The sequence below is a fragment of the Hemiscyllium ocellatum genome, chromosome 6, assembly GCF_020745735.1.
Source record: "Hemiscyllium ocellatum isolate sHemOce1 chromosome 6, sHemOce1.pat.X.cur, whole genome shotgun sequence".
Classification (NCBI taxonomy): Eukaryota; Metazoa; Chordata; class Chondrichthyes; order Orectolobiformes; family Hemiscylliidae; genus Hemiscyllium; species Hemiscyllium ocellatum.
Window position 1 is genome coordinate 57,617,072 of NC_083406.1, and position 17,118 is coordinate 57,634,189.

The window sequence follows — 17,118 nt, forward strand, 5'->3', positions numbered from 1 at the left end:
TCAAACATCATTAGACCAAATGATGACCTGAGTCTATGAAGTACTCACACCAGTTTCCATGGTTGAGTTTTCTTGACACGAGATTGTTTGGCAAATTTTGTTAAAATGGGACTCTGAATAATAATGAGGTGTGTTGGGGTGTTAATGACATGTTTAACAAACAATAATCCTTGTCAGTAGGTAACTTGCAGTGTCTAGTGAGCGTCTCACTATTCTGTTTGTGACGTCCATAAAAAAAGACGATCTCAATGTTGGACGAGACCTTGCCGCACTTGTTGTCTAATTCTGCCACACATCTCACCATAGGCCATATCACTCAGGCCTCTGTAAGATTCTGCCCACTATTATATTGCATTGTGGAAGTACCACACAGTAGTAGTATAAGAAAGCAGCTCACCTTCACAATGGAAATTAGGCGTGGATAATAAATGCTGACCCAGCCACTGATATATGAATGAATAAGAACAATACTTCAGTTTTGCACAAAAATTAGACTGAGAAGAGTATTGAAGTAATTGTTTGAAAGGCTTAATGCATTGGCATACTTTAAAAACAAGTGAGTTGTACCAGATTTTTTGTCAATACAGTGTATTTCTCCGTCATTCAGCATGACCCCCAGTGGTCATTATCACCTTGCTTTTTGTGGGAATTTACTATGCACAAATCAGCAGCTGTGTTTCCAACATTACATGTGAGATGATAGTTCAGAATTAGTTCACTTGCCAAGAAATGTTTTTGAGACATCTAGTGGTCATGAAATACACTGTCTATTAGCAAATGTTTCATTTTGGATTCAAAGAGTTGAAACTTACTTTAGCTCATTTTTAGGTTCATCAGTAGCATGTACAGAACACAATGGAGACCTGAAGCATTTACTAAATTGGTCAAAAGACCTTTCTTGAATGCCAATATGACAGGCAGCAATCAATGTACTGTGAGCCTGTCTGAGTACCACACCAAAGGAAGGATATATTGGATTCAGAAGAGGTGCAATATTGAACATCTAAACCCTAAGGGTTATATTCTGAAATGAGGTAACAAAGAGTAGAATTGCATTCCCTGGAATTTTTAATGGGGGTGTTTAATTATATTTCGCAAGATATTATGGGGAACTGATAAGGTAGAGTCATAGATTCACAGATATTTATCACAGAAACAGACTCTTTGGCCCAACTCATCCAGGCCAACCGGATATCCTAAATAAATCGTGTCCATGTGCCAGCATTTGGCCCATATCCCTCTAAACCCCTCTTATTCATATGCCCATCTAGATGCGTTTTAAATCTTGTAATTGTACCAGCCTCCATTTGTTTTCTAGGAGCTCATTCAAAGAAGAATCCACTTTACTCACTATTGCAGATTTACAAAAAGAAATAGTAAAGTTACATTTTGAAACTAGCCACTTAACAGCTCTGCTGTTGTGAGCTCCCTCAGACAGATTTCTCCAAAAAAGCTGTGAATTTTGCTGTTCATTTATTTTTCCAAGAACAAGCTTGCATGTCCAGAGATACCTGAAACCAAACAGCAAAGGCAGCAGCTGTGCAGGTTATTGCTGGGTCAGTTAGCCCTGTAGGTTTCTTTCTCAGTTTGAATCACTTACACATGGTAACTGCCTTTGGCTCCCTTCCCTCTTTTTAAAGTGCCATTGTTTTGATTTTTTTTTTACCCAAAGTTTCAAAATAATGCAACAGCTTATAATACAGTAATTACTGTTCATAGAATGTGAGGAAATCTGCTCTTAGACTGAAAATACCTCAAAGCAGGAGCAGCTCTTACAGCCACAACTTTTTTTCCCTGCCCTTCATCTTGGATTACCCCGAATGAACAGAAATAAAATATTTCTGCTAAGACGAGAGGATACTATCTAAAAGAGCAGAATCTTTGAACAGTGAAGTAGGACTCTTCTACACAGAGACATAGTAACTGTTTCGATCTCACTTCCAGAAGCAGCAATTTATATTAGGTCAGTTGTTAATTTTAAATCTGAAATTGATATATGTTTAGGTACCAAAAATCTTAATGGAAATAGTATGAAGGCAGATGGGTGGAATTGATTACAGTTAATCATATTACGATTAAATGGTAGAACAAGCTCAAGGGATTATAGGGTCTTCAGCTGCTTTTCTGAGTTTCTAGATAAAACTCTGCTACCTCTCTGGAGTGACAGTTGCATGTCTTTTATTTCTGAACTGTGTTCTTTCTAAAGTTCTCCCTAATGAAAGGAGCAAGTGAAGTACATACTATATATCTATGCATATGAATAACATTATCCTTTTTGATAAAAGTGATGATGACAACTACAGTTGTTGCAATGAGTGTCCAGGCCAATAAAATGAGTTGAAAGATATTTTATAAAGACCACTTACTATAAAAGTTTCAACCTGATGGGTAGCAACATTTTCCAAGCAGTTTTTATCTGCACATCAGTTTGATTTAGTAGTAGCACAGATTCTAAATTAATAAATACCATTGTGAGGTTTCACAACAGGATCTGCACCATTGAATATGGCATATTTGTAGAGAAGTTGATTTAGGTTTTGTGTTTTAAAACTTTTACGGAATAAAGGGCCAAAATTGCAGATGATCATTGTGGGAGGAATCTCTTCCACTGCACAGCCCAGGTCTCACATTCAGAGAAGAGGGGCAGGGGTTTTAGTATGTACAATCTGTACATTGTGCAATTTGAGCTCCCTTAAAATTGTTTACTAGAGGCAAATTTGTTGCCATCATTCTTTTTCATGTCAAGATAACATGGCTGGCTTGATCAGGTTTGTTAGACCAATGCTAGAGAATGAAACCGGTCAAGGGGTTAAAATGTCAGTGGGTGAGCATTTTGAGGATAGTGACTATGACTGGTCAGTGTGGCTTGCTGGTCACAATGGCTTACTGGTCACTATGTAGCTCAATTTTATTATAAAATTCAATAGCATAGTAAGGCTGTTGACTGTCATTGTGGAGAGCCTGTCATTCTTCTCTTATGTGCATACACTGTCATAAGGAAGAGTTAGAATCTCTGTCTCCTAGCTAATCTTTAATCACCCATTTTTTGATACTAGTAGCTTTTGGTCTACCTTGATAAACACTTTCAGGCTAAAGTATGTAAGCTTATGGAACCAAGAGAGTCATCTTCTCTGTGATTACATGTCTGACAACGTCCATAATGCACAATACACAGTTTCTGATATCTGTTGTTCTAGAAAGACAACTGCTCCTAAGCCTGTCACTGAAGTATCAGCAGATATGATGACTGGAAAAGACCGATTTTAGAAAGCTAAGACATTTCTGTTAATTGTATTAATTTTCAAAAGCATACTCTTATTGACACTTCCAATAGTTTCCTTGCATTTTGGCTCAAGGATTCTGTTGTACTTGCCAAATGGGGCAAAGCATTTTGCTATTTGGTTTACAATCCTAAAAATTTTTGTAAGTCATAAACTGATTTCAGAATAGGAAACTCATTAACAATCTTTGGTCTGCCATTATTCCATCACTAATGATGAAGCATCCCAAGAAGTTAAAATTCATATTTACTTACACTTAAGCCTGTAGGTGCTTTAAAACTGAGTATACCCTCCAATCATGTGTCTGGGCTATTTTACCATATATTAATATGTCACCCATGTGGTATATTACAAACTGTAGATCTTGAAGAACATTTAACACAGATTAGTGGAGACTCTGTCTAAGGAAATCCCAAATGGCAATCTCAAATTGTTGAAGCAAAACTTCTCAAATCGAGTAATAAATACAGTAAGCATGCTCACCCAACGGCACTAGCCGAACCCACTGTTTCCATTGTGAAAGTTATACTTATAGATAACTTCGTCAAACACTCATCAACTGTAGACAAGTGGTAGATTACTTGCAGCACCTGTCTTGTTGAGTTATGTGAGGTCAACATAAATTCAGAAAAAACGATTAGGTTTGAGTATGGTAACTACATACAACTCGGTTGCTTTTGTTATTTGGGAAATAATGTCTATTCTGGTCATTTCTTCATGTTGTTTCTCAACTTGTTTAATAAAATAATGTGATATCTGCTTGAGGTGAAGAGATACTGGCATCATGTGGCATAATAGAAATCCTCGTGAGAGTGAGCTGGACAATTGATCATCAGAAGATAGATTTGCTGCCATCATCCTTCTTTTTAGGTTGGGATTTATAGGTCCACTCTGGCAAGTGTGTTAGATAAAAAAAAACGTCACTAGGTCATCTAATAATAAGAGGGTCCTGAGTGATTTACTGCATGTTGCAATCAGGTACAAATTACATTAGTATGATATACATTATTACTAAGCCAGTAAGGAGATTGAGATGATGAGTTTATGTTCTTCAAGATCCAGAGTTGTCCTTCCACTCAAGTTCATATGACATCACCATGTTGAGTGTAGCTTAATTCAATTCTCAACATTAACCCTTTCAGAAGAAAACACTTATACAACAGAACCTTCTTGGAGTAGGGAGAGATGGAATGATTTAGCACCTTTCTTTAGTGGGTTTTAGTATTCAGCGTTGTACTTGCCCAATCCAATTTAAGATTTAACTCTTTAGTTAAGGACGCTCTTTAGTTTTTTGCTATTTAAATCTCTCTGCCCTTTCAATGAAAATTTTGGGCAAACATTCCTGCTCAAGAGAGTGAAACTTTTAATTGTGAAGTATGTATAGGTCTCTTCTATCTGATGTCTCGTGTTGGAGAGTTGCTTATTGCACACCTGCAATCATAAATGGTATACTTCCTGAACCATGTAGTTGCAATATGATGGCTGTTGACAGTGATTCCTCAACCATGGAACACTACCAAATAATATTGTGATGTTCATTCCAGAGACGTAATTACTGCAATGCATATTGACATAGATATCTTCTTCTCTAGATTAGAGTGGTGTTGGAAAAGGACAGCAGGTCAGGCAGCATCCGACGAGCAGAAAAAATCAACGTTTCGGGCAAAAGCCCTTCATCAGGAATGAAGGGCTTTTGCCCAAAACGTCTATTTTCCTGCTCCTTGGATGCTGCCTACCTGCTGTGCTTTTCCAGCATCACTCTAATCTAGACTCTGGTTTCTAGCATCTGCAGTCCTCACATTTGCCTATAGATATCTTCTTGCCAAAAGTCTAAGTCTGGATCATGTTTTTTCCTTTGGAATGATTTTGGGGTTTTCTATTGTAACCTGCTGTACCTCAAATTCCTTTGAGATACTAGATATGTGATTTCTAGCTGCTCTGTATCCTACTTTATTACACATTCTGAAAATGACACCGCTTTCCCTTCCAAAAACTTACTCATCATTGACGTAAGGCTCACCAGTCTACAGTCCCCTGGCTTTTCCTTACAGCTGTTCTTGAACAATGGCACCATATTAGCCAACCACTAGTCTTCCAACACTTCACCCATGACTATTGATAGTATAAATATCTCAGCAAAAGACCAGCAATCTTGTCTTTAGCTTCTCAAAAAGTTCTGCGAAATGCCTGATCATGTCCTGAGGATTTATCTTACTTCCAAAACCACCTCTTCTGTAATATGGATACTTTTCAAGATATCATTATTTATTTCCCCAAATTGTCTAGCTTCCATGTCCTTCTTTACAGTAAATACTGATGCAAAATCCTCCTTTAGTATCTCAATCAACCCCTGCAGTTCTGCACATAGTCAGCCTTGTTGATCTTTAAGGGACCCTCTTCTTTCCTAGTTACTCTTTTGTCCTTAATGTGTTTATAGAATCTCTTTAGATTCTCCTTAACTCTATTTTCCAAAGCTATCTCCTATTCCCTTCTTGACCCTCCTTCAAGTATACATCATTCAAGTATATTCTTACCATCCTTATACTGTTCTGGTTTCTGTAAGTAAAATTGAGGATTCCCTCCATTTAAATATCAGGGAGATCCTGGGCCTTTTTCATGACTTGCCTGGATGAATCCAGTAATCCTGGCATTAATAAATTTTTCTGTTTATTTAATGACGAATGACTGAATTATTGTTGCAGCCTGTGACTTTGATTACAACCAAGACTTGTTTATTACATTTTCACTAAGTGATTTCTCTGTTTACAGCATTAAAACATAATGGCTTTACTAGATGATTTCTGTTGTCTGCAATTTGAATGGAGGACTCCTGTCTTTACTGCAGCTTTAGGCAGTGGACTTTATCTTTTCTACAGCCTTAATCATTTCCTAAGTTGCCTCTGTGGCTAGACCTGGTTTGCTGAGGCTCATAAAATGCTTCAAAGGAAGTTGCAGATGAGATAGTGGATCCATTAGTTATAATATTCCAAAATTCAATGGGAAAGATGACAGTGGATTGGAAAAATACTCATATAACATCCTTAATGAAAAAGAGAGGGAAGCATAAAGTAGGAAACCACAAAGCAGCTAGTTAAACATGTCGTTGGAAATTGTTAGAAAGGAAGTTATAACTGGACATTTGGAAAGCCAATAAGTAAAAGTCAGGAATATTTCTATAGGCTAAATCATGTTTGACTAATTTGCTGGAGTTCTTTGGAGATTTAACAAGCAATAAGAATAATAGTGATCTTTTAGATGTAGTATATTTTGATTTTCAAAAGGCATTTGATAAAGTCCCGCACAAAGGGTTATTACCCAAGGTAACATCACATGAGGTTAGGCATAATTTATTAGCTTGGATAGATAATTGTTTTCTGTTAGTTAACCAGAGAGTCAGTCTTTTTCTGGTTGGCAAGATGTAACTAGTGGTGTACCCAGGGTTAGGTCTTCAGGCTCCAACAATTTACAATCTCTATTAATGACTTGGACTTGGCAATAGGAAGTACTATAGCCAAATTTGCAGATGTCATGAAAATAGATGGGAAAGTAATTTACAATGAACAAATAAGAAATTTATAAATGGATCTAGATAGATTAGGTGATTGGGCCAAAATTTAACAAATGGAGTTTAATGTGAATAAGTATGAGGTTATCCATTTTGGTCAGAGGAATAGAAAGGTAACTTATTATTTAAACAGAGGGAAACTTCAGGGTGCTTCGGTGCAGAGAGATCTGGGTACCCACATGCATGAATTGCAGACAATTAGTATGCAGATGCATAAGGAAGGCAAATTTAATTTTTGCATTTATTGCTAAAGGAAGAGAGTATAAAAGTGTTGCTGCAACTGTACAAGGCATTAATGAGAATGCACTTGGAGTACTGGGTACATTTTTGGACTCCTTGTGACGAAGGCTGTAATTGTATTGAAGATAATTCAGATAAGGTTTACTAAATGGATTCCAGAGATGGGCTTGTTTTATGAAGAGAGTGTTTAGGCCTATACTCTCCAGAATTTAGAAGCAGGAGAGGAGATCTAATTGAGGTATATAAGATGCTAAAGGGGATTGACAAAGTAGACACTGGGAGAATATTCACTCATGTGGGGCAATCTAGAACACAAGGTCATAGTTTAAGGATAGGGAAGATGAAACATTACATCTCTCAAAGTGTCATGAATCTGTGAATTCACTACGCCAGAGTGAGGTGGATGCTGGGACATTGTCGATCTCCTTTTTGAGTTTACTCAGGTTTTAAAAATGGGAATAAGATATTGAGTTATGGAGACCAGGCAGGAATGTAGGGTTCAGGCTAAGATGAGATCATACATGATCGTATCAAATGGCAGAGCAGGCTCAAGAGGCTGAATTGTTTACTTCTCTTAGCTCTTATGTGGTTATGTTCACAGCATTCTTGTGTCTGCAACCTTGTTTTAAATTGCTTTTGTGGCTTTTAGAGTGATATAGCATGGAAACAGCTTTCAGTCCAACTGGTCCATGCTGACCATGTTCCCAAAGTGAACTAGTCCCACTTGCCTGCTTTTGACCTATATCGCTCCAAACCTTTCCTATTCATGTTCTTATCTAAATATCTTTTAAATGTTGTAGCTATACCTGCATCCACCACTTGCTCTGGCAGTTCACTCCACACACAAACCACTGTATAAAAAAAAATGTTGCCCCTCAAGTCATTTTTAAAACTTTATCCTCTTGCCTTAAACGTGTGTGTCCTCGCTTCGAAATCCCTTACCCTAGGGAAAAGACCTTTGCTATTCACCTTATCTATGCCCCTCATGATTTTATAACCTTCTATAGGTTACCCCTTAACTTCCTATTCTTAGGTACAGACCAGATAATGGTGGAGCCAGGACATTGGAGATACTCAAGGGGCCAGAACATGAGGAGCACAAAGAATGATGTGGTGACTGAAGACATTTATTCAGGTCCCCAAAATCAACTAGAGAACTAACCATAATCAATAAGTGAACAGTGAATTGGCCAGTCAATCAGGAATTAAATGGTGAGGTCATCCAGAAGGTGGTATATTGAATACACAGGAGTAATGAGAATCGTTATTACCAATAACATATTAAAAAAGCGGGTGATCAAAGTTACATTCATCTCAGCATAACTACTTGCGAAACAATGAGATGACTGGACATAAAAATTTCAAGGAGTTGGGCAGGTTGGAACAGAGCCAGATCAAAACATTTCTCAGATTGTATAGCCATTGCTTAACTGTGAATATCACATTTTCAACATCAGATTTCTTCCCAAACCCTTGCCTGGTAACAATTAAAAATGGAGGGCATATGCAGTCAACTCCGTGTATGCTGTGGAAGTGATTATGCATAGTGCCAATAAATACTGCAAAGACTGCTGCTACCAAGTAATCTACAAATACCCAGTTTCCCAAAGGTATTTGCTTTTAGTGTAGCTTTAAACCAGTTAAGCATGAATAGCACGTGTTAATCAGCAACTTCCAGTAATTCACTCTGCTGTTGTTGATTGCATTTAGTGTAGCCTAGCCTTGCAGTGCTCACTCAGTCTGAACTATAAGTACTTTTCTTACTTTTCACTTGCCCCAACTGTAAATCTGTGAAACAACAAAAACAGAAGTTGCTGGAAAAGCTGAGCAGATCTGGCAGCATCTATGAAGAGAAATCAAAGTTATCATTTTGGACCCGGTGACCCTTCCTCAGGACTGATCTGCACTAATTTCCCTCTTCAGTCACATTCCTGAATGTTCAGCTCTTCCAGCTGCTGACAGTTTGTACACAAACAGCTTTTGAGAGCAGTGTCTGATGAAATCTTCAGATCTCAGCCTCTGTCTGCATGTTGGAGCTAGCTAAAAGAATTGTGAAACCCTTAGTGCCAGTTGTAAGAACAATCTATATCATTGCTTATTATGTGTTGAATGAGCTCTCTGTACTATTGGTCACTATCAGGTAAATCTGCTGTCACCATTCTAATTTCTGCAGGGATCTACAAGGCTTGTTCTGTCTAGTGTGGTAAAGGAGAACTATTTAGTTGTCTAATGAGAAGAGGCTAATGTCTTCAGCAAGATGCAGTTTATTGCATGAAAGCAATCAGGTATATGTTACATTGATATGATAGACATTGTCACAGAGACTATAAGGAAGAGCCAGATGGTAGATCAAAGTTTGGGAGAAAATTTGTAGCTTGGGTGCTCGTTGTTATTGATGACCAGCTATCCTTATTAGCCACACACTCAGATGACAAGCAATATGAGCTCAACTGGGACAACACTACTATTATAGGACAAGCCAAACAGAGAACAGCCAAGGAATTCCTAGAGGCATGGCACTCATCCACAGATTCAATCAATAAGCATGTCGACCTGGACCCAATATACTGGCCACTGCAATGGACAGCTGGAACTGACGACAGGAAGTGGCAGATACAAATCACTATAAATGCCGGAGGAAACATCATAGAAGCGCTTCACAGGAGGCTCCCAAGCACTGAGGATGTCACCTAGACAGGGGACAAAACGTCTGCAACACAAATTCCCAGCTCGGCGAACAGAACCACAACAACAGATGGTAGATCTTACTGCTTTGAGATGCTAAGCTGTTGGCCCCACAAGCCATATAACATCATCAGAGTGGATGATATGAGGGGAGGGGACAGAAATCATAGGCCCCATGTGTTGTTCCTGGCCTGGGTTCCTGGCCCCTTACCTGAAAAAGTGGTCCTGCCCCCATTCCAAATACAACAAAAACCCTGATTAGTGGGCCCAGTTAAACCCCACCTTCCCAGTCCTAGGAATTTTCTTAAGGCACTCCTTCAGTCCTTAAACTTTGTACAAATGGGGTGCCTCAAAATCAGCCTAGAGTGGTCATCTTCATTGATCAACCACATACTTCCAAGTGGTTACTGCATGGGGGAGTTCTTGGACTAAATGGAATGTTACAGCCAACCTTTGATCATTGGTGTCAATTAACTAAGCAAAGACCCCTCTTCAACCCTTTTGTCAGTAGCAATGTTGGGACCCAAATCCTGCCCTTTTAATTTCAAGTTGGACATTAAACTGAGGCTCTATCTGTTTCCCCAGATAGTCATCAAACATCCTATTTTAATAAATGTACAAGAAATTCTCTGGATGCTTTGGCTTATGTTTATTCATCAAAGCAGTTAAAAAAAAGATTAGTCTGTCATCCATTTCATTGCTATTTGTGGGATTTTGACATATGCAATAGTGGCAACTGTGTTTACTTAAAACACAGACTATATTTCAAAAAATAATTAATTGGGTATCACATTTGTGTATAAAGATGCAATAACTTTCTTTTCACGGTAGTACTAAATTATACAATTAAATCTATAGTTTAAACATATTTTAACTTTTAGAAAACAATTTGTATAATGCTGAAAACTAGTTAATGAAATGCATCTTACCTGATTCAATCAGATAATCATAATCATATCCAAGTTCTCTTGTTGAAATAAAGAAATCAATATGTCTGTATATTGGAATGAAGGGAACCATGTAATAGTCACTGCTGTGGCCTATTGGTGTATTTGTGGCTGGAAAGGCGTTCCAAAGAGGCACATGTCTCCGTAACCATTGTTCATATATGCTGCAATTGGGAAAATAAAACATAACCAATACTAGGAGTTATTTATAATAGTAAAGGCTTATTTGGATCAGAATCAGATTCAATTTTCAATACTGTTTAAACACCATCCTTGTCTGATTTGTTGTATTGTTGCCTTCAAGAAGAAAATGGTGGATTCAAGCTTGCTGTAGATTGTCATCTTGGCTGACACTTCAGTGTTGTACTGTTGGAGGTGTCATCATTTGGATGAAATGTTAAATGATAGCCTGTCTGATTTCTTGGGGAATATAATGAGAAGATTCTATGGCAATATTTTTAAAACAGGAATGTTTTCAAGTGTCGTAACAACAAGCAATTACATAGATTATCTGCTTGTATATCGCATTAGAGTTTGTGGATTTAACAGTGTGCCATTTGGCTGCGACTTTCCTCTATATAATAACAGTGACTCAAAATAAAAGGTGTTTCGTTCCTGTGAATTAAACTGCAACATTTGATGATATTAAGAAAACACAATACAAATATAAGCTATTTATTATGCTTTAAAAGGTATAATTGACTGATTCTGAAACGAAGTATACAATGAAACCTTGTCTTTGAAAAATTTTCATGAATGTCGATGTCACTGGCTAGGCCACATGTTTTGTTGTTGACTCTTATCTGCCCATCCCTACTTGTCCAGAGGGCAGATAACAGTCAACAACATTGCTGTGGGTCTGGAGTCGCATGTAAGCTAGAACAGTGAAATGAGTTTTATGAAAATTTGAGTGGTTCCTATTAGTCTAGCTCTTAATGTAGCTTTAAGATTTGTGATGCAATTTAATATTTTGTGAAGATTGATATCGTTCAAACACTGTTTAGTCAAAAAAATTAACTTTGCACCTGAGTATCAAAAGTATCATACCATTAACTCTTTTTGTTAAAATGATATTTGAAAAACTCTCCTACAAATACAATCCTCTATCCAAGTTGAAGTTTATGTCACACTATAGAGTGCCTGAAATTTTAGGGTTTTACGTTTGTCTATGCTATTAAGGGAAGACAGTGGTGTAATGGTGATGTCACTAGAATAATAATCCAGAACACCAAGTTCATGTTCTGCAGGCGTGAGTTTGGATCCCACTATGGCAGGTGGGAATAGAAAGCTACTCAATAGTGACTATGTAAAACCCATCAGATTCATCTTTTGTCCTTTTGGGATGAAATCTTCCATCTTTACCTGGTTTGGTCTACACATGACTCTAAACCCATGTGGTTTTATCTTAACTGGGTAATTAGGGATGGGCAAAAAATGCTGGCCCACCCAGCGATACCCAAACTCTGTGAGCAACTAAAATAATTGTTCTACAGCAAATTTGACATTTTTTTAGATCATAATTTAATGATGATTAAATTATCATTGAATATGAATAGGTATAAATCTAAAATGTGTTTCTCCTGTTATAAAGCTAACAGTAGGAAATAAAGGAAGATATTAAAAATGTTACTCAAGGTAATTGTTAAAGCTGTGATAGGTTTATAATTTAGCAGGATAGCTAATAGAAAATTTAAGACTGAGAACACTAGCTCATTGCAGATACAGCTGATTCCATTCATTGATTTCTTTAATTTGCCTGTTATAGTTATTTTGATCAACCTGATTAGATATGAAATGACATCTCTGGATCAGGTGGGACTTGAACCATGATGATCCCTGGCATGGAGTGATTGTCTTCCGAGAAAAGGCTCAATATGTTGGGACTCCATTCAGTGGAGTTTAGAAGGATGAGAGGTGATCTCATTGGAACACATAGGATTCTTCAGGAGCTTGACTGCGTTTGATGGAAGAATGTTTCTCTTCTTGGGATAAAGGGGTACCAATTTAAGCCTAGGATGTGGAGGAAATTCTGCTCTTAAACGTTGGAGAGTCTTCCCACAGAGAGCTATGAGGGCAGAGTCCTTGCGTACACTTAAGGCTGAGATGGATAGATTCTTGACCATTAGGGGAAACAAGGGTTATGGGGAAAACACAGGAAAGTACACAAGAAGAATGCGGATCAGCCATGATCCGAGCGAATAGCAGAGTTGGCTGGAGGGGTTGAACAGTCAACCCCTATACCTATTTCTTATGGTCTCCTGGTCCAGACTAACATTATGCCACAAGATCTTAACAATATGTAGTTTGGAATTTATTACGCACTGATTCATTGAAATCTGACTCATTTGTTTATCTTCCACTTACAAATGATTTCATGTCCAAATAAAAATGTCAATGCCATCTTTTTTTTTAAAAAACATACTATTACACTCCATTTTGTTCAGACCATTTATCTAATCCAAAACATGCATGCTAAACTTTGAAAAACAGGCCCACTATTTAAAACCAGCATAAATGAAACAAAGTTGACAAATTTAAAAAAACAAAATTATTTCTCACTGAATAGCACTGATGCAATATGACTAAGTTGCATTACTGTGCTGTATTCCACTGTTTTCCAAATAAACAATTTTAAGCATTTATTATTTGCTAAATTAATGTAGCTGATTTTACCTTAGCCAAATTAGTGTTAAAGGGGCAGTAAAAGCCTCAAAATTAGGTCATGCTGTGGCTGATGCTATTTTCTTAAAGGGTCATTCCCTTAAGTGACTATAGCAACTAATTTAAATGGTGGGAATTTATTATGCAAATTAGTTCCTGTAGGACTCTATTTTAAGACCTGTAGATGGAGTGTTCACCATGCTTGGCACTGAGCAGCTTGATGAGTGGTCCTTCATGAGTGATTCTTTGCTCATGAATGCTCCAAAAAGAGTTGAGAAAAGTTTTCAGTTAAGTTTTGAAGATCTACTTCCCCAATATCCAAAACTACAGTAGGTCTCTGCCAGACCAGGCACTAAGTCCTTTGCAGTTACCTCTAGCTTCCTTTCCAGGACCTTGCTTTGAGTCAAGCCCTGAGTCATTAATATTGAATTGTGTTGGATAAGGGAAGATGCAGTGGTAAACTGTCAGGCATTGAAAGGAGATGCTGGCAGCTATGGGAAGGAGATGCTGTCAGGAACAAGTGTGTTGCCATTGGGTCTTCCTGGTCAGCCACCTGGAAATGAAGTTCTACATCAAAATTTATTTTTAAAGGTAGTTAACCAACATCTACAAAACAAATAATTGTGAACTAATGTTTTGGTGTCTGATTCTCTGTTTGGAAGTGACAAGAAAGAGTTAGTTCAGTTATTCAGCCGCTCTTGTGGATTTTAACAAATGCTAAATTGATTTGAATTTGGTGATGCAAAAGTTCAGAGAGCCAAAATTGACCATTGTTAATTCCCAGTCAAAAAGTGTGGCATTGGAAAAGCACAGCAGGCCAGACTGCATCAGATGAGCAGGAGAGTCAACGTTTTGGGAGTAAGCTCATCAGGAATGTTGGGTGGGGGATGGGAAGGTAGCTGAGAAGGCAATCGGTGGTTGAAGGTGGGGGGTAATTGTGGTAGCTCGATGGGGAGAGTGGAGTAAGGTAGGAAGATGGACAGGTAGGACAGCGCAAGAGTACAATACCAAGTGATGAGTTGGATTTGGAATGAGGAAGGGGACGGGGAGACTTGGAAACTACTGAAGATTATGTTGATGCTGTGTGCCCCCAGTGTGGAAGATGAGGCATTCTTCGTCGGGTGGCTTGGATTTGACGATGGAAAAGACCCAAAACTTGCATGCCCTTGGTGGAGTGGGAATGAGAATTGAAGTGGTTGGCTACAGTGCAGTAGTGTTGTCTGGTGCATGTGTCCCAGAGGTATTCCCTGAAATGCTCCATGGGTTGGCATCCTGTCTCCCTAATGTAGGGGACACCACATCAAAAGCTATGGATACAGTGGATGAGATGAGGAAAATCTCTGCCAGATGTGAAAAGTCCTTTGGGACCTTGGACGGAGGTGAGGGAGGGGAGGTGTGGGTGCAGGTTTTACAATTCTTGTGGCAGCAAGGGAAGGTGCTGAGTGTGGAGGATGGGTTGGTGGGGGGCATGGACCAAAGGAGGGAGTCATGGGGGAAAATGGTCTCTGCCACCTCAACCACTAAATCCAAGCCATTCGATGACTGGAGGAAGGATGCCTCATCTTCCGCCTTGGGACCCTTTAACTACATCGCATCAACATTGACTTAATCAGTTTCCAAATCCCAGATCCAATCCTCCAACTCAGCACAATCTTCTTGACCTATCCTATCTGTCCATCTTGCTTCGCCTCTATCTGTTCCACAATTACCCCCCACCTGCATCCACATATCGCCTTCCCAGTTACCTTGCCCTCAACTCAACCCCCATATTTATCTCAGACCCATTTCCCCTCCTAACATTCCTGATGAAGATCTTATGCCCAAAATGTCGGTTCTCCTACTCCTTGGATGCTGCCTGACCTGCTGTGCATTTGGCAGCACCACACATTTCAGCGCTGACTCTCCAGCATCTGCGGTCCTCACATTCTCCCAATGTTAACTCCCAGCCATGTATCATGAATAATGCTCCCAGATGGTTTATTAATACAGAATAAAGATAAGCATTTGTCTGGTGCTCTTGCTAAATATTCTTGTCAGATTATCTGTCTCAGTCTCCCTGTTGTCTGTGATGAAACAAACATTTGGTGTTCTATTAACATCAAAGAAACTGTAATCCATAACCATTAAAATAATGTGTGGGTTGAGCTAGACTGGAATCAAATAACCTGGGAGACCTTATAAACGCATTCATAAATCTTTTACTTTTATTCTTTTTTGACTTTTTGTTTACTCCCTTAAAATCTTTTAAATTTCTAACTTTGTCTAGTTCAATTTATTGAGTCTGTTTCTCTTTCCACAGGTACTACATTACTTGCTGAGTGTTTTCAACATTTTGTTTTTATTTATTGTTCCCTACCTTGACAGGAAATTGATTATTGGTTTTGTTTTCTAGCAATGGTAATTGAAAAAAGTCAGATTTCACAAGGTCACGTATAATCTGCCAAATGCAAGTACAAAAAAGACTTTTATGATACTAAGTCTAAAAACAAAAGAGCCATGTAAAATATGAAGACCTAGGTGTCAGTGTTACTAATTGCAATAACATTTATTAGTATGTGATGCAATGAAATAATGCACCTAAAAGATCTGTTGCAAACTGCCAAATGAAGCAAAGGGTAGCTGCTAAGATATTGCTGGTCTATATCCATGATCTGTTTTGGGGGACATCTCATCAGCAAGTATGAATTTTAATAGTGCACTGTGAAACTGTTGAATATCTTTTGGCATCAGGTGCTCTCCAGCATGCTTAACTTGGTACTCAAACATTGCACTGACTGACGTGGTCCTTGATTTCATTGCTCATGTTCAGCTAGCAGAGCACATCTCTTGCCTTCCTCATACTCTACTCAATTCCTTGATCCTTGCATGGGTGCACTTTAACATCTCTCCTCTAACTCCTCAGGGATAACTACACTATTTTCACTTTACAATCTGCCATCTTTGGCTGTCTGTTCATCTCTGTATGCTCAATATGCGTTTGTAATCACTGGTGTTTTATTGATGCTTTTAGGGCATCCTTTTAATAACACGACAGTTTCACATTATTTGGGTAATTTACATCACGTCAGTCAAGCTTCCTGACTGTCAGGTTCAATGTCTATGCTGGTTTAATGATTTTCAAAATATGTCAAATTGTTGAGTCATACTGGATCTGGAAGATTTTATCCTATACATAGCATCCTGTACTCATATTATAGAAAGTACCACTCTTGACAGCATGCCAGATATTTTCCTTGATTGTGTGCCATGTCCTGATATCTCTGCAACTGAAGTCAAATTCTTTGCAGACCATTTGGGAGCAGATATTAGCAGCTTGCTGGAAATACTTTGAAGTGATTAGCAGTTGGACTCAATTGTCACTTGATCTTTTCCAAGTAGATATTAATCAAATACTATTTGGAATGATAATGACCACCCATTACTGTCCAATCTGAGTGTAACATTGTTCTGTTTGTTTTAATGTCCTGAAGCAAATGCAATCAATTGTCCTTGCTGCATTAGGGTTACTCCAAGTACTGTCCTACTGGCATTCCATAGCAGGGTGAATACATCATAGTGCTTTAGCAGTCAAACTGCCTTCACTAGTCACTCTGCTTCTTGTTCTGTGCCGCAGTAACATTGTACATTCCTTGGCAATTAATTATCATGATGGTTCACACTCTGGCAAGCTAGGCAAGAATTCTGCAACCGAACTGACAGATCCAACAAATCTTCAGTTGATATCCCTTCCTTTATTGGT

The 17,118-nt window shown here is 38.3% G+C and overlaps 1 protein-coding gene across 1 annotated transcript in view; it reads right to left on the bottom strand.

Moving 5' to 3' along the window:
• tyr (tyrosinase) overlaps positions 1–17,118 on the bottom strand; it is a 95,559-nt gene that overhangs the window by 3,153 nt on the left and 75,288 nt on the right. The window contains exon 4 of the mRNA XM_060826596.1: positions 10,701–10,882. Coding sequence (XP_060682579.1) covers positions 10,701–10,882 — 182 coding nt within the window. The remainder of the gene's footprint in view (positions 1–10,700; positions 10,883–17,118) is intronic.